Source organism: Mauremys mutica, chromosome 1, assembly GCF_020497125.1.
Source record: "Mauremys mutica isolate MM-2020 ecotype Southern chromosome 1, ASM2049712v1, whole genome shotgun sequence".
Classification (NCBI taxonomy): Eukaryota; Metazoa; Chordata; order Testudines; family Geoemydidae; genus Mauremys; species Mauremys mutica.
The window spans coordinates 90,410,955-90,426,699 of record NC_059072.1 but is presented as its reverse complement, the minus strand read 5'-3'; the positions used below and the strand labels follow the sequence as shown (position 1 = coordinate 90,426,699).

General features: G+C 49.4%; 1 protein-coding gene across 3 annotated transcripts in view; it reads right to left on the bottom strand.

The window, feature by feature from the left end:
• Positions 1-15,745, bottom strand: part of LOC123345943 (intraflagellar transport protein 56) — a 102,639-nt gene that overhangs the window by 3,093 nt on the left and 83,801 nt on the right. For all 3 annotated transcript variants that reach the window (XM_044983075.1, XM_044983065.1, XM_044983085.1), the window contains 3 exons: positions 14,904-14,973; positions 9,698-9,804; positions 6,229-6,362 (listed from right to left, as the gene is read on the bottom strand). In XM_044983075.1, the coding sequence (XP_044839010.1) occupies positions 6,229-6,362; positions 9,698-9,804; positions 14,904-14,973 (311 nt within the window). The remainder of the gene's footprint in view (positions 1-6,228; positions 6,363-9,697; positions 9,805-14,903; positions 14,974-15,745) is intronic.

Sequence of the window (15,745 nt, the reverse complement as noted above, 5' to 3'; positions counted from 1 at the left end):
CGTCGTCTCGAGACTGCTGCACCAACGCGTAGTGGGAGGCGAAGGTGTGGACCGAAGACCAGGTGGCCGCTCGACAGATGTCCTGGATGGGGACATGGGCCAGGAAGGCGGCCGACGAGGCGTGCGCTCTCGTCGAGTGAGCGGTGAGGCAGCATGGTGGTACGCGAGCAAGCTCGTAGCAGGTCCGGATACACGCTGTGACCCAGGAGGAAATCCGTTGGGAGGATATCGGCTCGCCTTTCATGCGGTCAGCAACCGCTACGAACAGCTGGGGCGAACGCCGGAAGGGCTTAGTCCGCTCAATGTAGAAAGCGAGAGCCCTGCGGACATCGAGGGTATGTAGCTGTTGTTCCCGAGGCGAGGCGTGCGGCTTTGGAAAGAAAACCGGGAGGAAGATCTCCTGGTTGAGGTGGAAGGGCGAGACCACCTTGGGGAGGAAGGCCGAGTGTGGTCGAAGCTGCACCTTGTCTCCGTGGAAGACGGTGTGTGGTGGACCAACCGTTAGAGCACGGAGCTCAGAGACTCGTCTTGCAGATGTAACGGCGACGAGGAAGGCTGTCTTCCAGGAGAGGTAGAGCAGAGAGCACGTGGCCATAGGCTCGAAGGAGGGACCCATCAGCTTGGCCAGCATGAGATTCAAATCCCAGGTCGGGGCAGGACGCCGCACAGGCGGGTACAAGCGGTCCAGGCCTTTAAGGAAGCGGGAAACCATCTGGTTGGAGAAGATGGACCGACCTTCCGCAGATGGACGAAAGGTGGACACTGCTGCCAGGTGAACTCTTAAGGAGGAGACCGCGAGACCCTGCTCCTTAAGGTACCAGAGGTAGTCCAGGATAGTAGGGACCGGGACTACGAAGGGATTGAGGCCTCGATGGTCACACCAGAGTGCAAACCGCTTCCACTTCGCCAGATAGGTGGAGCGAGTGGAAGGCTTTCTGCTCTCTAGCAGGACTTGTTGTACTGCCGCCGAACAGTCCCTCTCTGCGTGGGTCAACCACTCAGGTACCAAGCTGTAAGATGGAGGGACTGCAGGCTCGGATGGCGGAGCCTGCCGAAGTCCTGGGTGATGAGGTCCGGCCACAACGGAAGGGGGATGGGATCCCGAACGGAGAGCTCGAGCAGCATGGAGTACCAATGCTGCCTCGGCCAGGCCGGAGCTACGAGAATGACGGTGGCTCTGTCCCTCCGAAGCTTCTGCAACACCCGGTGGACGAGCGGGAACGGAGGGAAGGCGTAGAGAAGGTGATCCTTCCAGGAATACAGGAAGGCGTCCGACAGGGAGCCCGGCGCGTGACCCCGGAACGAGCAGAACAGGTGGCACTTCCTGTTCTCCTTGGAGGCGAATAGGTCTATCCGGGGAAACCCCCACCTGCGGAAGATTGTGTGCACAACGTCGGGACGGAGAGACCACTCGTGGGAGAAGAACGACCTGCTGAGATGGTCGGCCAGCGTGTTCTGTACTCCCGGAAGAAAGGATGCTTCTAGGTGAATCGAGTGGGTCACGCAGAAGTCCCACAGGAGCATCGCCTCCTTGCAGAGGAGGGAGGAGCGGGCTCCGCCCTGTTTGTTCACGTAGAACATCACTGATGTATTGTCCGTGAACACTGTCACACAGCGGCCTTGCAGGTGGGTGCAGAAGGTGCGACAGGCCAGACGGATCGCTCGCAGCTCGCGTACATTGATGTGCAGAGCGAGCTCCTGGGGCGACCATAGACCCTGGGTGTGAAGGTCGCCCAGGTGAGCTCCCCAACCGAGCGCTGAGGCATCTGTGGTCAGAGTGGCGGACGGGCGAGGCGGATGGAACGGGACTCCTGCACAGACGACCTGCGGGTCTAGCCACCAGTTGAGGGAGTCGAGGGTCGGCCTGGAGACTGTGACCACCATATCGATGGGATCTCGATGCGGTCGGTACACCGACGCGAGCCAAGACTGGAACGGGCGTAGGTGGAGCCGCGCGTACGCGGTGACATACGTGCATGATGCCATGTGGCCTAGGAGGCGGAGGCAGGAGCGCACCGTCGTGGTCGGGAAGGAGACGAGGTCCCGGATGATGGAGACCATCGTCTGATGTCGAGATTGCGGTAGGCAGGCTCGGGCTAACAAGGAGTCGAGGACCACTCCAATGAACTCCACCCGCTGTGACGGAATCAAAGTGGACTTCTCGGCGTTGATGAGAAGACCGAGTCGGTGAAAGAGGGACAGGATTTGTGTCATCTGGTCCATTACCAGCTGTCGAGACTGTCCGCGAACCAGCCAGTCGTCGAGATACGGGTAGACGTGTATCTGACAACGGCGGAGGGCTGCGGCAACCACTGCCATGCATTTGGTAAACACCCTCGGTGCGGTAGCGAGCCCGAATGGTAACACGGCGAACTGGTAGTGGGCATTGTTGACCACAAAACGGAGGTAACGTCGATGAGGAGGATAGATTGCGACATGGAAGTAGGCGTCCTTCATGTCGAGGGCGGCAAACCAGTCTCCCGGATCCAGAGAGGGAATGATGGTCCCCAAGGTGACCATGCGAAACTTGGGCTTGAGCAGGTATTTGTTCAGCTCGCGAAGGTCCAGGATAGGACGTAGCCCTCCTTTCGCCTTGGGGATGAGAAAATAACGGGAATAGAATCCCCTGCCCCGCCTGTCTTGAGGCACTGCCTCTATGGCACCCACGCTCAACAGAGTCTGGACCTCCCGTAAGAGGAATTGCTCGTGAGAGGGGTCCCTGAAGAGGGACAGGGAGGGCGGGTGGGAAGGGGGGGGCGAAACAAACTGAAGGCGGTATCCCGACTGGACTGTTTGAAGCACCCAGTTGTCCGTTGTTAATTGGGACCACGCCGAAAACAAATGGGAAAGGCGGTTGTAAAATAAAGGGGCAGGATCCGGTAGGGAGAGTGATGGGCCGTCCTCGGGCGTCCCATCAAAAGGCCTGCTTGGAGCCTTGCGGGGCCTTGGAAGGGGCCTGGCCCTGGCTATGCCTGTTGCCGGACTGACGACGGCGATTTTGCCCCGGCCGCCTGCTGTTGTAGGGGCGGTACCGCTGTTGAGGGAAAGACCGGGAGGGCTGTTGCCGGAAGGACCTGCGCTGTGGAGCCGGCGTGTGCATCCCTAGGGTGCGGATGGCAACGCGACCGTCCTTCAGGGTCTGGATCTGGGAATCAGTCTTTTCGGAAAAGAGACCCTGAGTGTCAAAAGGCAGGTCCTGTAATGTATATTGCACCTCTGGCGGCAGGGTGGAGGACTGCAGCCAGGAGATGTGGCGCATCGTCACGCCGGAGGCCAAGGTCCGAGCCCCCGAGTCCGCGGCGTCGAGGGCGGCCGTGATGGAGGACCTGGATGATTTCTTGCCCTCGTCCAGCATCGCCAAGAACTCCGGGCGGGAGGCTGTCGGCAGGAGCTCCGTAAACTTCGCCAGGGACGTCATGATGTCAAAGACGTACCTGGCGAGGAGGACCATCTGGTTGGCGATGCGCATCTGTAGGCCGCCCGCCGAGTAGACCTTGCGGCCTAACAGGTCCATTCGCCGCGCGTCTTTCGACTTTGGCGCAGGGGCAGGTTGACCATGCCTCTCCCGGTCGTTGACCGACTGGACAACCAACGAGTCCGGGGTTGGGTGAGTATATAGATACTCATAGACCGTGGGGGGGACGGAATACTTGCGCTCAACCCCACGAGCCGTAGGAGGGATGGACGCAGGCGTCTGCCAAAGTGTGGTGGCGTTTTTCTGAATTGTTCGCACAAACGGCAATGCCACTCGCACGGGAGCCTCGGACCCGACGACGTTAGTTATAGGGTCCTCGTCCTCCTGGACCTCCGCCACCGGAAGAGCCATAGCCGTCGCTACGCGGCGAAGAAGGTCTTGATGGGCCTTCAGATCTATGGGTGGAGGCTCCTTGGCAGAAGCTCCGGCCACCGCCTCGTCCGGTGAGGACGACGAAGACAATCCCTGGACAGCGACCTCTGTCGAAGGATCTGCAGACTGCTCGCCGGCTGGGTCAGGCTGCATGGTCTCCTTGTGGTCCGGCTCGCGTGCAGGAGAAGGGGGCGGTCGGCTAACCGTCACCTCTGGTACCCTGCGCTCGGAAGCAGGAGCTCTCGGGGGCAATGGCACCCCGAGTCTCGTACTGGGCCCATGGCACCCAGAAGCCCCACTGCTGTGCCCCCTGAGGATGACCTTGTGGGGTAGGCGGAAGGTGGGCAGTGCCGTCCACTGCGGAGGTGACCGATGCAGAGCGGGACGGCCATGGCGGTGCCGAGGCGCTGATGGAGTGCGCCGCCGACCGAGGCAGACCGGGCCCGGACGGTGCCGAGGATCGGTGTAGGCTCTCACGGTGCCGGGACGGTGACCGAGACCAACGGGAGCCGCGGTGCCGGGAGCTCGACTGGTGCCGGGAGCTCGACCGGGAGCCGGACCTGCGGTGCCGGGAGTGGCTGCGCAGGGAACGGTGCCGGGAACGGTGCCGGGACGGAGACCCTCGTCGGTGCCGATGCGGCGGCGATCGGGACCTGGTACGACGTCGGGAGTGCGACCGGTACCGCGATGACGAGCGGTACCGGGACTGCGACCGACGTTGAGACGGCGACCGGTACCGCGATGGGGAGCGGTGCCGAGATCACGATCGACGGGACGGTGACCTGCGGTGGGACCGGGAACGTGACCGGGACCGGGAGCGCTGTCCGTGCCATCTGTCCGGAGAGGGCGGCCGAAGCATCCTGGCCGGTTTCCCTGCCGATACGACAGCCCGCGCCGGTGGTGCCGGGGGCCGGAGGCTCGGTGCCTCTATGAGCTGTATTAGCTCGCGTGCCGAGGAGAAAGTCTCCGGCGTTGATGGCAGCTGGGGCTCAACCACGGTCGGTGCCGGGGAGCGTGGCGATGCCGGACTCGACGGCCCTTGCGGCGCCCGAGTCAATGGCCCGGTGCACGGCTTGTGCACGGCCACCGCGGGGCCCGCAGGTGGCGCAATCGACTTTGCTGAGTCCTCAGCGCGGGCTTTAGCCAGTGCCTTCGCCAGCTTATGTTTTCTTGAAGGCGAGAGTGAGCGGTGCCGGCTCTTCGAAGCCGCTGGCTTAGGCTGTGGTGCCGCGGTGCCTGGGCGGCTTGGTGCCGCCGGTGCGCTCTGCACTGATGAAGCTCACGGTGCCGGCGCGGACGGTGCTGGGGGCTGGAGCGACGCCTCCATTAGGAGTTGTTTTAAGCGGATATCCCGCTCCTTGCGAGTTCGCGGTTTGAAGGCGGAACAGAAAGAACACTTATCTGTTCTATGTCCTTCGCCCAGGCAACGGAGGCAGGTGTCGTGCGGATCCCCCACTGGCATAGGCCGCTGGCACGACGCGCAGGGCTTAAAGCCCGGTGCCTTGGGCATGAGTCCGCACCGGGCGAGGAAAGGGAGGGGATACCCCCCTTAACCTTATCCTAAACCTAACTAATTACTATGAAAAACTATCTACACTAATCACTAAACGAACTATATACATGAAAGAGTAGCGAGAGCTAGGGTTGTGGAGGACAGAGAGCACTCCACAGTTCCAACTGGCCGTCACGGGCGGTAAGAAGGAACTGAGGAGCGGACGGGCCGGCTGGGGTATATAACAGGCGCCATAGCGGCGCCACTCCAGGGGGCGCCAGCCGGCCCGCCGGAGTTGCTAGGGTAAAAAAGTTCCGAGATGCCGTGCACGCGTGGCGCGCACACCTGACTGGAATGCATAGGAGCAATCACTCGAAGAAGAACATGTTCTTCATCCCTCCTGGAGTTGTGAGTAACCATCCACCTATTTTAATTCTGCCATCCTTGAAATTCTAAAACCAAGGAGGAGGGGATACGACTTCCATTCACAGGCCATCAATACCTCTCCCTAATCAGTGAAATGAGGTCCTCCCTCCCTGTCTTCAGGGAATAAGTATGCTGTGTCTGTAGTTTAGCTACTACAAGAACAATGACCAGCAATCTATTTGAGGTCCCTGCAGTGCAGAGCACTAGCTGATGGACTATCCTCTACCACGTATCCTGTCCCTGTTGGGCTGGAAGCTAGAAATCAAAAATGGTTATTGAGTGTGCAACTACTGGGGCAGTACAGGTCTCTTTCAAAAGACAAAAAAAAAATGGAGGGTTAGGGGACATCTGTTCCTGAAGTCACGCGTCTCTTCACAAAAGCAGCTGTGACTGTGGTTCTAGCTACAGCTAGCTGGGAACGGAAGACTAATGAAAAAAGTTCATACACAGCAACGGTACGTACTTGGGTTCTCGGCCAGCTAAGATCATTTGGAAGATGCCCACACAGGCACCCCTCTTGCCTTCCCAGTATTCAGGGTTAGGGTCCAGTCTCTCCAGAACATCAAAGGCTTTGGCTGAATAGTAAAACTGGCCCATCTGTGTAGGAAGAAAAAAAAACTTTACACATTTCAGGTCACAAGACTGCCTATACAGAATGAGATCCAAAGTTACGGGCTGGTTCTGATGCTATTTGTCTGGTGTTAACAAGAGGAACAAGTCATGAGAACAGCATGCATTTTCCTTTTCTTTCCAGGTAGTCCGTAACTAAAACAGGTACATTCCAATTCCACATAGGCTATGTACAGACTAGGAAAATAGTTTTATCTAACATGATTTTAAACAGTATAGACAGGCCAAGTTGTGACCTTTATTAACTGGTCATGATCAACTCTAGACTCCCCACTAGGTAAACCACATTCAACTATGAGCTAATAGAGCTAGTCAAAAATGTCATCTCCTTATTTTTGTATGTAAAGTTGTAGCCGTGTTGATTCCAGGATATTAGAGAGAGAAGGGGGATGAAGTAATATCTTTTATTGGACCAGCTTCTGTTGGTGAGAGAGAAACTTTAAGGCTTACACAGCGTAGTCGACCTGAAGAAGTGTTCTGTATAAATTCCAATGAAAGACAGCCCTAGTCTTTATGCATGACTTTCCCTGTATACCCTAGGTGCAAAGTCCTGTTTAAAAGCATGTTAGTTAAAACAAGTTTATCCACATTTTAAAACATGATGGATTTTCCTAGTCTAGATATGGCCATAAAGACAAAGCTCTGAAGGCTGCTGGGGTATTAGTTCAAAACTAATTTTTTACCCCTCGCTATAGAAGTAGAAGAAAAATCAAATGTAGTAGTGTTGCAATTCAGAGCTTTCCTGAACCTACGGGAAAATCATGTGTACACCCAACCTTAGTTATCCACTTGCAGGATAGGTCTAGGGGCACCTGGATTGGTACAGATGGGGAACTCTCAATTCTTCTCTTGGACCTTTTCTACGGTGGATTTTAAAAGGTGTAACGTGCTAACATGTTTTAAAAGTCTACTGTACATAAGGCAGTGTATATTTTAATATGTGCTAGTTGGTCAAGTTAAAGCCTAGGGCAGTTTAGCACACATTCAAGTATATGCTGCCTTGTCTACAATAGACTTCTAAAACATATTAGTTAGCCTGTGTTAGCGAACACATGCTAACAACCTACCTTTAAATCCTGGTCTGGACAAGGCCTTGATTGTAGTGGGGAGGACCTGTGGGAAATTAACCAGGGAACAAGGCCGGCTTTAGGCCTATTCCACCAATTCCCCCGAATCGGGCCCCACGCCTAAGAGGGCCCCGCGCCCAGTGAGAATCCCTTCCCTGGCTAAAGGCGCCTTTTTAATTTTTACTCACCTGGCGGCGCTCCGGGTCTTCAGCGGCACTTCGGCGGCAGGTCCTTCGCTTGCTCTGGGTCTTCGGCGGCACTTCAGCGGCGGGTCCTTCAGTGCCGCCGCAGACCCGGAGTACAAGCCCCACGTGTTTTTTTACATTTTTTTTTTAAAGTCATCCCTGCCGGGGCCCCGTCGAAACTGTTCAAATTGGGCCCTGCACTTCCTAAAGCCAGCCCTGCCAGGGAACATACCCTCTGAGGGAGTTGAGGCTATCTAATCACAGAAGCATTTAGCTTCATATTTGTTCTCATAGGAGGAGTGAAAAAAGGTTAAACATATGTGCACATCAGTCCTGGGAGAGAGAGAATTTCCAGCAATGCACTGCTACATTATCACAGGACAATTATCAATGTGCTTTTGAAATCTTTCATGGCCTGTGTCTCAATCTAAAGGAGTGGGCAAGAATCCCAGTGCTAGAGGCTGAAGATGTTGATCTCATCTATTAGTTTATTGTACCTACTCTTGAAGGTGGAAAAACAAACACCAGAGCATCTGTGCTAAGACTGACAAAGTAGGTAAGGTAAAACCTTTTACTGAACCAACTTCTGTAATTGTAATTGTTTTATGACACCCCGTATGTGGGTTTCCCCCCACCGGTATTGAAGCAGGTTCTCGTGGGGTATCTGAATGGCCTATTCCACAATGTGATCTATTTCTCTGGTGGACTGTCCTTGTTTAGTGAAGGCAGTTTTGAGTGTGCTTAAATGCCTGGCTGTTGCTAACAAATTTCTTGGTGTGTCTGGGGTGGTTGCAGGAGCTGAGAAGGTAAGTGTAGTGATCTGTGGATTTCTTGCACACAATCATTTGTGGGGTCTCATTGCTGAAGCTGACTGTGGTATTCAGGAAGTTAATGCTGGTGTGGGTGTTTTCTAGAGAATATGATGGATGGGCAGTTGTGGTTGAAGTTGTGGTGGAAATCTGAGGGAACTGAGGTCATCTGTCCAGAGGAGAAAAACATCATTGATGTACCTCATGTATATCATTGGTTTTGTGGTGCATTTTTCCAGAAATTTTCCTCGAGGTGGCCCACAAAGAGGTTGGCATACTGGGGGGCCATCTTAGTACACACGGCTGTTCCCAATATTTGGAGAAAGTGTTTGTTAAATGTGAAGTTACTGTGTGTGAGGATGAATTTGATGAGTTTGGCGATGTGTTTAGGTGGATTTTTGAGTGCTATATATTATCTTGTAAGTATTTGAGGCAGGCATCAATGCTGTCATGGTGAGGAATGCTGGTGTATAGGGAACATGACATCCATGGTGGCAAGGATGGTGTTCTGGGGGAGGATGTTGATGTTGGAGTTTCTGGAGGAAGTCAGTAACATCCTGGAGGAAGGTGGGCCTTTGTGTGCGGAGGGATAGCTCAGTGGTTTGAGCATTGGCCTGCTAAACCCAGGGTTGTGAGTTCAATTCTTGAGGGGGCCATTTAGGGAACTGGAGTAAAAATCTGTCTGGGGATTGGTCCTGCTTTGAGTAGGGGGTTGGACTAGATGACCTCTTGAGGTCCCTTCCAACCCGATGATTCTATGTGTGGTTTAAGGATGGTTTCTATGACACCTAATATTCCTTCAGTAAAAGTCCTGTGGCCAGATATGATGGATCTGCCTGGGTTCCTTTGTGTATCTGGGAAGCCTGTAGCAGGTCCCTGTGGTGGGTTTGTGGGGGGATCAGGTTGTAAGCTTCACAGTCTGGGCTGCTGTCCCAGAAAGAACTCCAACTTATAGCCCCTGGTTGTGTCTATATTAGAGTTTTCTCTTAAAATTTCCCATTGCTCCCACCATTGAAACTCTACTAGAGGTAGAAATTGTGTAGCCCAGTCACCAGTCTAACTAGAAGACATGCTGGTTTAAATGTTGACAGATCTCTACCAGCCTCTATACATTGTGGAGCTTCACTAAAGGTAGCGATGGTGAGGAATTTTAAGAAGAGGAGTCTGCTGTAGACACGGCATCTGAGTGTAGTGCCACAGATTTAACAAACTAGATACCAGGCCTCAAAGAGAAGACTCACCTTGTAGCAGTCATTTGCAATGAGTTGCAAGAGACTGAAGGACTCTCCTGAGGTTTCCATCTTCAGGTAGAGCTCCCAGGCCAGTCGAGGCTTCTTATTCATGATATCTACAATGAGAACAGAAAGTTGGAGAAGATGAAGAAATGCCATAGTGCACTGCCCAGTAACAACAGGACTTCACCAAAGTCCCTGCTCCCTACTGAAACACATAGGGTTTGAATGAAAGCTAACCATCCCCTCAGCCACATCAATGATGGTCGTAAAGTGCTACAGTTTGCAAACATAAGAAAGAAGAGTTATGAAATCTACACCCGTCAGATTTATATTTCACAGATACAGCACTTACTATGCTGGAACTCAATGGTCCATCTAGTCTGGCATCCAGCCTGGTGACACATCAAGTCAGTCCATTGCTCTAGCTAGTTTGGTATTCTGCCCCTGACTGCAGTCAATACCAAATGCTTAACAGGATGAGGGAAAGGGGGATGGAAATAAAACCCAAGAGAAATCTCATAACACATAGCTAGTTATACAATGCTATACATGAAAGAAACAATTCGTGTCCCACATTTTATGCTTTGAAGCAGAAGTTCATATTGCTCTCGTTATCTTAGTTTGTACACAGTAACTACAAAATTAAAGAAGTCCTAGCCACCTAAGTCTGCAGAGTTTTAGACTCAAAAGGTTATCTACAGCTCAACACATGCACCTCTGTAGTTTCAGATACCAGCAATAGCTCTAAGTTCCATTTCATGGCTTTGCTGCTGGTTTCCTCAGCTTCTGTGCAAGGGCAGGATAAACCAGCATTCTTTGAAGTGAGTGTATTCCCTTGGAACAGTGGATTTTAGAGATGACATACAGTACAAATAGGAAAAAGTCTAGAGTATGTTTTGTACATGTATTCAATAAGAATCTGTAAGATAAGCCCTTATCTACACTACAACACTTAACTGTGTTTTTTACACTTAATAGCATGGTTAACAGTTAAACCACAGCAGCTAACAGTGTTTCACCCTTGCCAGAGGCCTGGGCTGACACTGATCAACACTGTTATTTTGCTGTGTTGATAGGATGCTCTAATGGTGCCTGTCTGAGTCCTCTTCCAAGAGCTCCGTGCAGGACCATCCAGAACCAATTTCCTTGTATGCTGAAAGAGTCTTTGTGCACATCCTCAGGACACTCTATCCCTCTGTTTGGGCAGTGTAGGAGATCTACAGCTACCCAAGATTTTCCCAGACTACACACTTACAGATATGAGTAGGAAGCATCAATGATGCAGATGCACAAACTTGGTTGGAATATGATTATAGTAGGAGGGGTGGGTAAAGAGAGGAGGAGAGTAAGCTGTTGTCTGGACACAAGTCAACCATGTTTGTTGAACAGAGTCTGAAAAGAGTTTGTATCCAGATCGCAACACATGCACTAATACTTACAGCATTTAAACAACAATTAAGCAATTGAAATTCACTTAAATCCTTTTACCTCTTCAGTTTTGGGTAGAGGACATGCATGAGGTTGAACTAACTACCACTGCTGAAGTCCCACGATGTCAGAGATTATTATGGGGCATAGAGTGGGGAATGTTGAATAAACAGAGAATGTATTTCTTATAGGGTACTGGACTGTGACATTCTCCTACTCTCTAATCTATTCAAACAGTGAGACTTAATATTACCCACTCATGTTCACAGAAAATAAGTCAAACATGAAGGACTGATGTCCTGAATGCCTGCACCCACCTGATTTTAGATACTGAATCCCCATAGTACTCATTGGTCCAAAGAAAGATAAAAATATCCACAAGATCCTTGCCATTGTGCACCCTATGAGGAAATTCTTTCCAGATTCCGTAGATCTTGTGGTCATTTTAACAGTGCATATGTGAGCAAGAACTGCCACCAGCCATTAACCTGAAACATCTGTGGTATAACACAACTAGTCATAAGTGCCAGAATAGACTCTCTCATGAATCCCAGTAACAGAGTTTCATCCAGTACTTTTGGAGACAGAAAATTCCACAAACAGACCCTCTGAAGGTAAGGAAGTATTTAACCTAAAGTTTGGCTTGTTAATCCCAGGCATATCACAATGTTTTCTTATTGTGAAGGGAAAATATCCCCTTGGATCAGGTGTCTACCTCCTCTCAGAGTTCCACCAGATATTCATTCTGTGCACTGGTCATTAATATGGGGAAAATTCTTGTGCTCTTCAAGGTGAGGGAATGCTTGGCATTATGTGTACAGAAGTCAAGCGGAGTAACAATCATTTTTGACATTTATCCGGAATACCAATATAAATCCCTTCACACTGCACTAGAAACATACTCCAGAGTAGTTTATATGCACAACCAATCTCTCTCAATCTGATTCTAATTAAAACTATAATCTAGGGATAACTACATTAAAAATTACAAGAACTTCTCATATGTCCGAGCACAAACTGTTCACCAACTGGAGTCAGGAAGAAATCCACCCTTCCTTCACAGCCTACATGGTATAGTATTTTACAAGTAGGTGCATTATGGGGAAGTTACATCCTGTTATGAAATATCCTGAAATGGCCACTATTGGAGATAGTACATAAGAAAAGGTAATTATTGGACTCTCCTGGTGTGGCAGAAACTGAGACACCAGACGAGATTTTGGTTTTTTCAGCTTCAGTAGTAGCACCCTCAGCAGAGAGGACACAGGTCTTAGCCCCACATATGACGACCAGATGTCTGAACACTGAAAACCTCACAAACCATGATTCCTTATGGGAAAAAATGCCTTTATAATTTAGTAACAACTAGCAATCTGTGCATATAGAGAAACAGTGCGCCATGCTGGGAAGCGAAACAGTAATGGCTTTTCACCTCCTCTTTGAGATAAAGTCTAAATAATTGGTACAATAACTCGAGACCACACATATTACATAGAGCCCTGAATAAGTTGCATTTCCAGCATCTCTAGCCTCCTGCAAATATTTGAAGACAGAAATATCCAAGGGATAATCTGAAGGCCAAAAGTTAAAAAAAAAAAAAGAATTAGATAAGTTCATGGAGGATAGGTCCCATCAGTGGCTATTAGCCAAGATGGCTAAGCCTCTGACTGCCAGATTCTGGGACTGGAGGACCGGGAATGGATCACTCAATAATTGCCCCATTCTGTTCATTCCCGCTGAAGCATCTGGCATTGGCAGAAGACAGGATATTGGGCTAGATGGACCATTGATCTGACCCAGTATGGCCATTCTTATGTTCCTACAATATCTGCTCATACTCAAAAATGAATATGCTAGAATACTTTACAGCAAATCACCTGCGAATGGTGGAAAACAGGTAATTGCCTTATGTTAATCCCTGTAGCTAGTTACAGGTGATGCTTAGGAAATAAGTCTACTTCAAAGTCTCAATGATTGCTTTTTGTTCACCTAAGAACTCCGAGCTGTCAAAAGAAGACATGAAACTGTATAAAAACCCTTGGGTCCTGATCCTTTTTATCTCAGATCTGCTTGATGCTTTACGCAGGGGAAGTTTCAGTTGTAAACTGAGATCTCCAGTCCCACCTGGATCACCCTGAATATGAATGTTGGACTTACGGACTAATTCTGAAAGAACTCTTTGCAACTATAAAATTTACCATCTCTACTATAAAACTGATCTCAGAATTGTACTCAAGTCTGTATTATACTTATCTTTTAACTAATTCTCTCTTTTCTTTTTTAATAAATTTTAGTTTAGTTAATCAGAATTGGCTGTAAGTATTTATTTGGGTAAGATCTGAGATATTCCTTAACCTGAGAGGTAATGTGTCTGATCCTTTGGGATTGGTAGAACTTTCTTCTATGATGAATAAGATTTTCAGTAATTCTCATATCTGATTGGGTGTCTGGGTGGAAGCCCAAAGCTGGGTTGATTTAAGGGAACTGTGTTTTGGTTTCTTGGTAACCAGTATGGTATTACAGAAGTTGTTTTGTGTTGGCTTGGTATTGGAATATCCACCAGCTTTGGGGATTGTCTGCCCATTGTTTACAGTTTGCCCTAACTGAGTAACCTCAGTGTGGCTCCCCTGGGACCCTGGCCACAATGGGTAGATGTCAAAACATAAAATTCACAATAAACATATATTCTAGATTTATGGATTAATTAAGTAAGAAACTGTGAGGTCCCCAAGGAGAATCAGGAATGGTTGGTCAATGTGTGTGGTGTAGAAGTCTCCATTTACCTGTCTGGGAAGGGCATAGCATAGATAGTGACTGTACCTCCAGCACAGCATAATGAAGTTACTGTAGCTGCTCTGGTCATTGAGGTGGGAGAAGGGCAGTCTAATGAACATTCTTACTGTTGTGCTGAGGCTACAAGAAAGGAGTTGCCTCAGGAAAAGTCTCCAGATTTGAGCTGCACAAGCCTGTAGCAAAGGCCACCTCTATGGTACTCTGCTTTGAAAAAGTGGTACTGCCCATGTGCTCTCAAATTGACAAAATGTCACCTAAAGTAAGTGACATTGGCAACAATCATCACAGTAACAGCTACCATGTTCTTTATCTATCTAGATAGTCTATGGTCTTCTTCACCAAAGTAGTTGAGCATTGCACAATCACTAATGGATTTTATTTTCACAGCATCCCTTTGAGTTAGGGAACTACTGTCCACATTTTATAGATGGGGAACTGAGGCACAAGTGTAAGTGACTTATCCAAGATTACAGAGGAAGTCTGTAGAATTGAACCCAGGCCCTGACTGCTAGGTTGGTGCCCTATCCACTAGACTATCTTTCCCTTCCACTCACCTCTTCCTATTCCTCTAAGGTTTTATATTATGCATCACTTGTATATTAGCACCTTTCCATGAGAAGGATTTTGTAAAAACTGGAGCAAACCAATATTAATTTAATAGCAATTAATGTAATCTATTATAATTGGCAATCTCTGCTCAGACAACGTCCTGGACTTGGAAGAATGAGGTCCTACAGGTCAGGAAGGAGGTGCATTGGCAGAGCTGTGTTGGGCCAGAACTGAAATAGGAGTGGTTATGCAGCCAAAGATATACTGCTTGCACAATACTTGCTTGCACTACAGCTGGCTAGAGCCAGTGCTATTTGCACTTCACTTTCATAAGTACTAAATCCACCCACAACATTAGAAACTATTAGGGAAGATGGATTGGCAATACTAATGCAAAACAGGAGGATCCACACCCTGCAATCTTGCAAGTAAAGTGACTCACAGCAACGAGCCAGCCAGCTAAGGTAAACATAATCATTCTTTATCTTCTCACTCTGGATCAAGAGGAACACCTGCAGGAAAGAAGGAAAAAGAAAATTATGTGCATCTGCTGTCCCACATACACAGTAGACCATGTCCTTGTTCCAATATGTAGCCAAGGCCTAGGCCGGAGAATACTTAACAACAGCTTGATGGGAAGAGTTAGGGTGTGAAATTGTAATCCATAGGGGCATCTCTCTTGTCTGGTAAGTGGGGAATTCAAACAGTATAACATTTATCATGGTATTATCAGGAGCTCTAAAATGCCAAACTATGGTGTGGCCTCACTTGAACAGCTGCTAGCAGGTGTTGGTACATAGCAAGCCAGCCATAAAGGAAGACAGGAGCTGAGAGAAGAGACTAGTTTGCACAGGCAGCAACTGAGAACGCATTAATTTAGAATGTAGTGCAAAGAATGAAATCAGTGTCTTTCTAAAATACCAGAAGTCTCACTGTGATGATGATCCCTTCCCACCTCTCTGCCACATATTGTACGTAACAGAGCATTCCTGGACTAGCAGCAACAGTCCTTAACCATTAGTTTTATCAAGGCTCTGTGTCAAAATACTACCTTTTACAACATATAGTGGAGTTACAGTCATTCCACATCTAAGGAGGGCTGGGGGTGATTTTGTTGAGTTCCTGAGGTCTGGTCTATACTACGTTAGGTTGACCTAAGTTGACTTGTTTTGCATCTATCCACACCACGCCTGACGCAGGTACCCACCAATATCAATGCAATAACAACCCCCAACAACGCAAAGCTAAAGTCTACGTTCTTCCATCAACATAGTGCTAGTATAG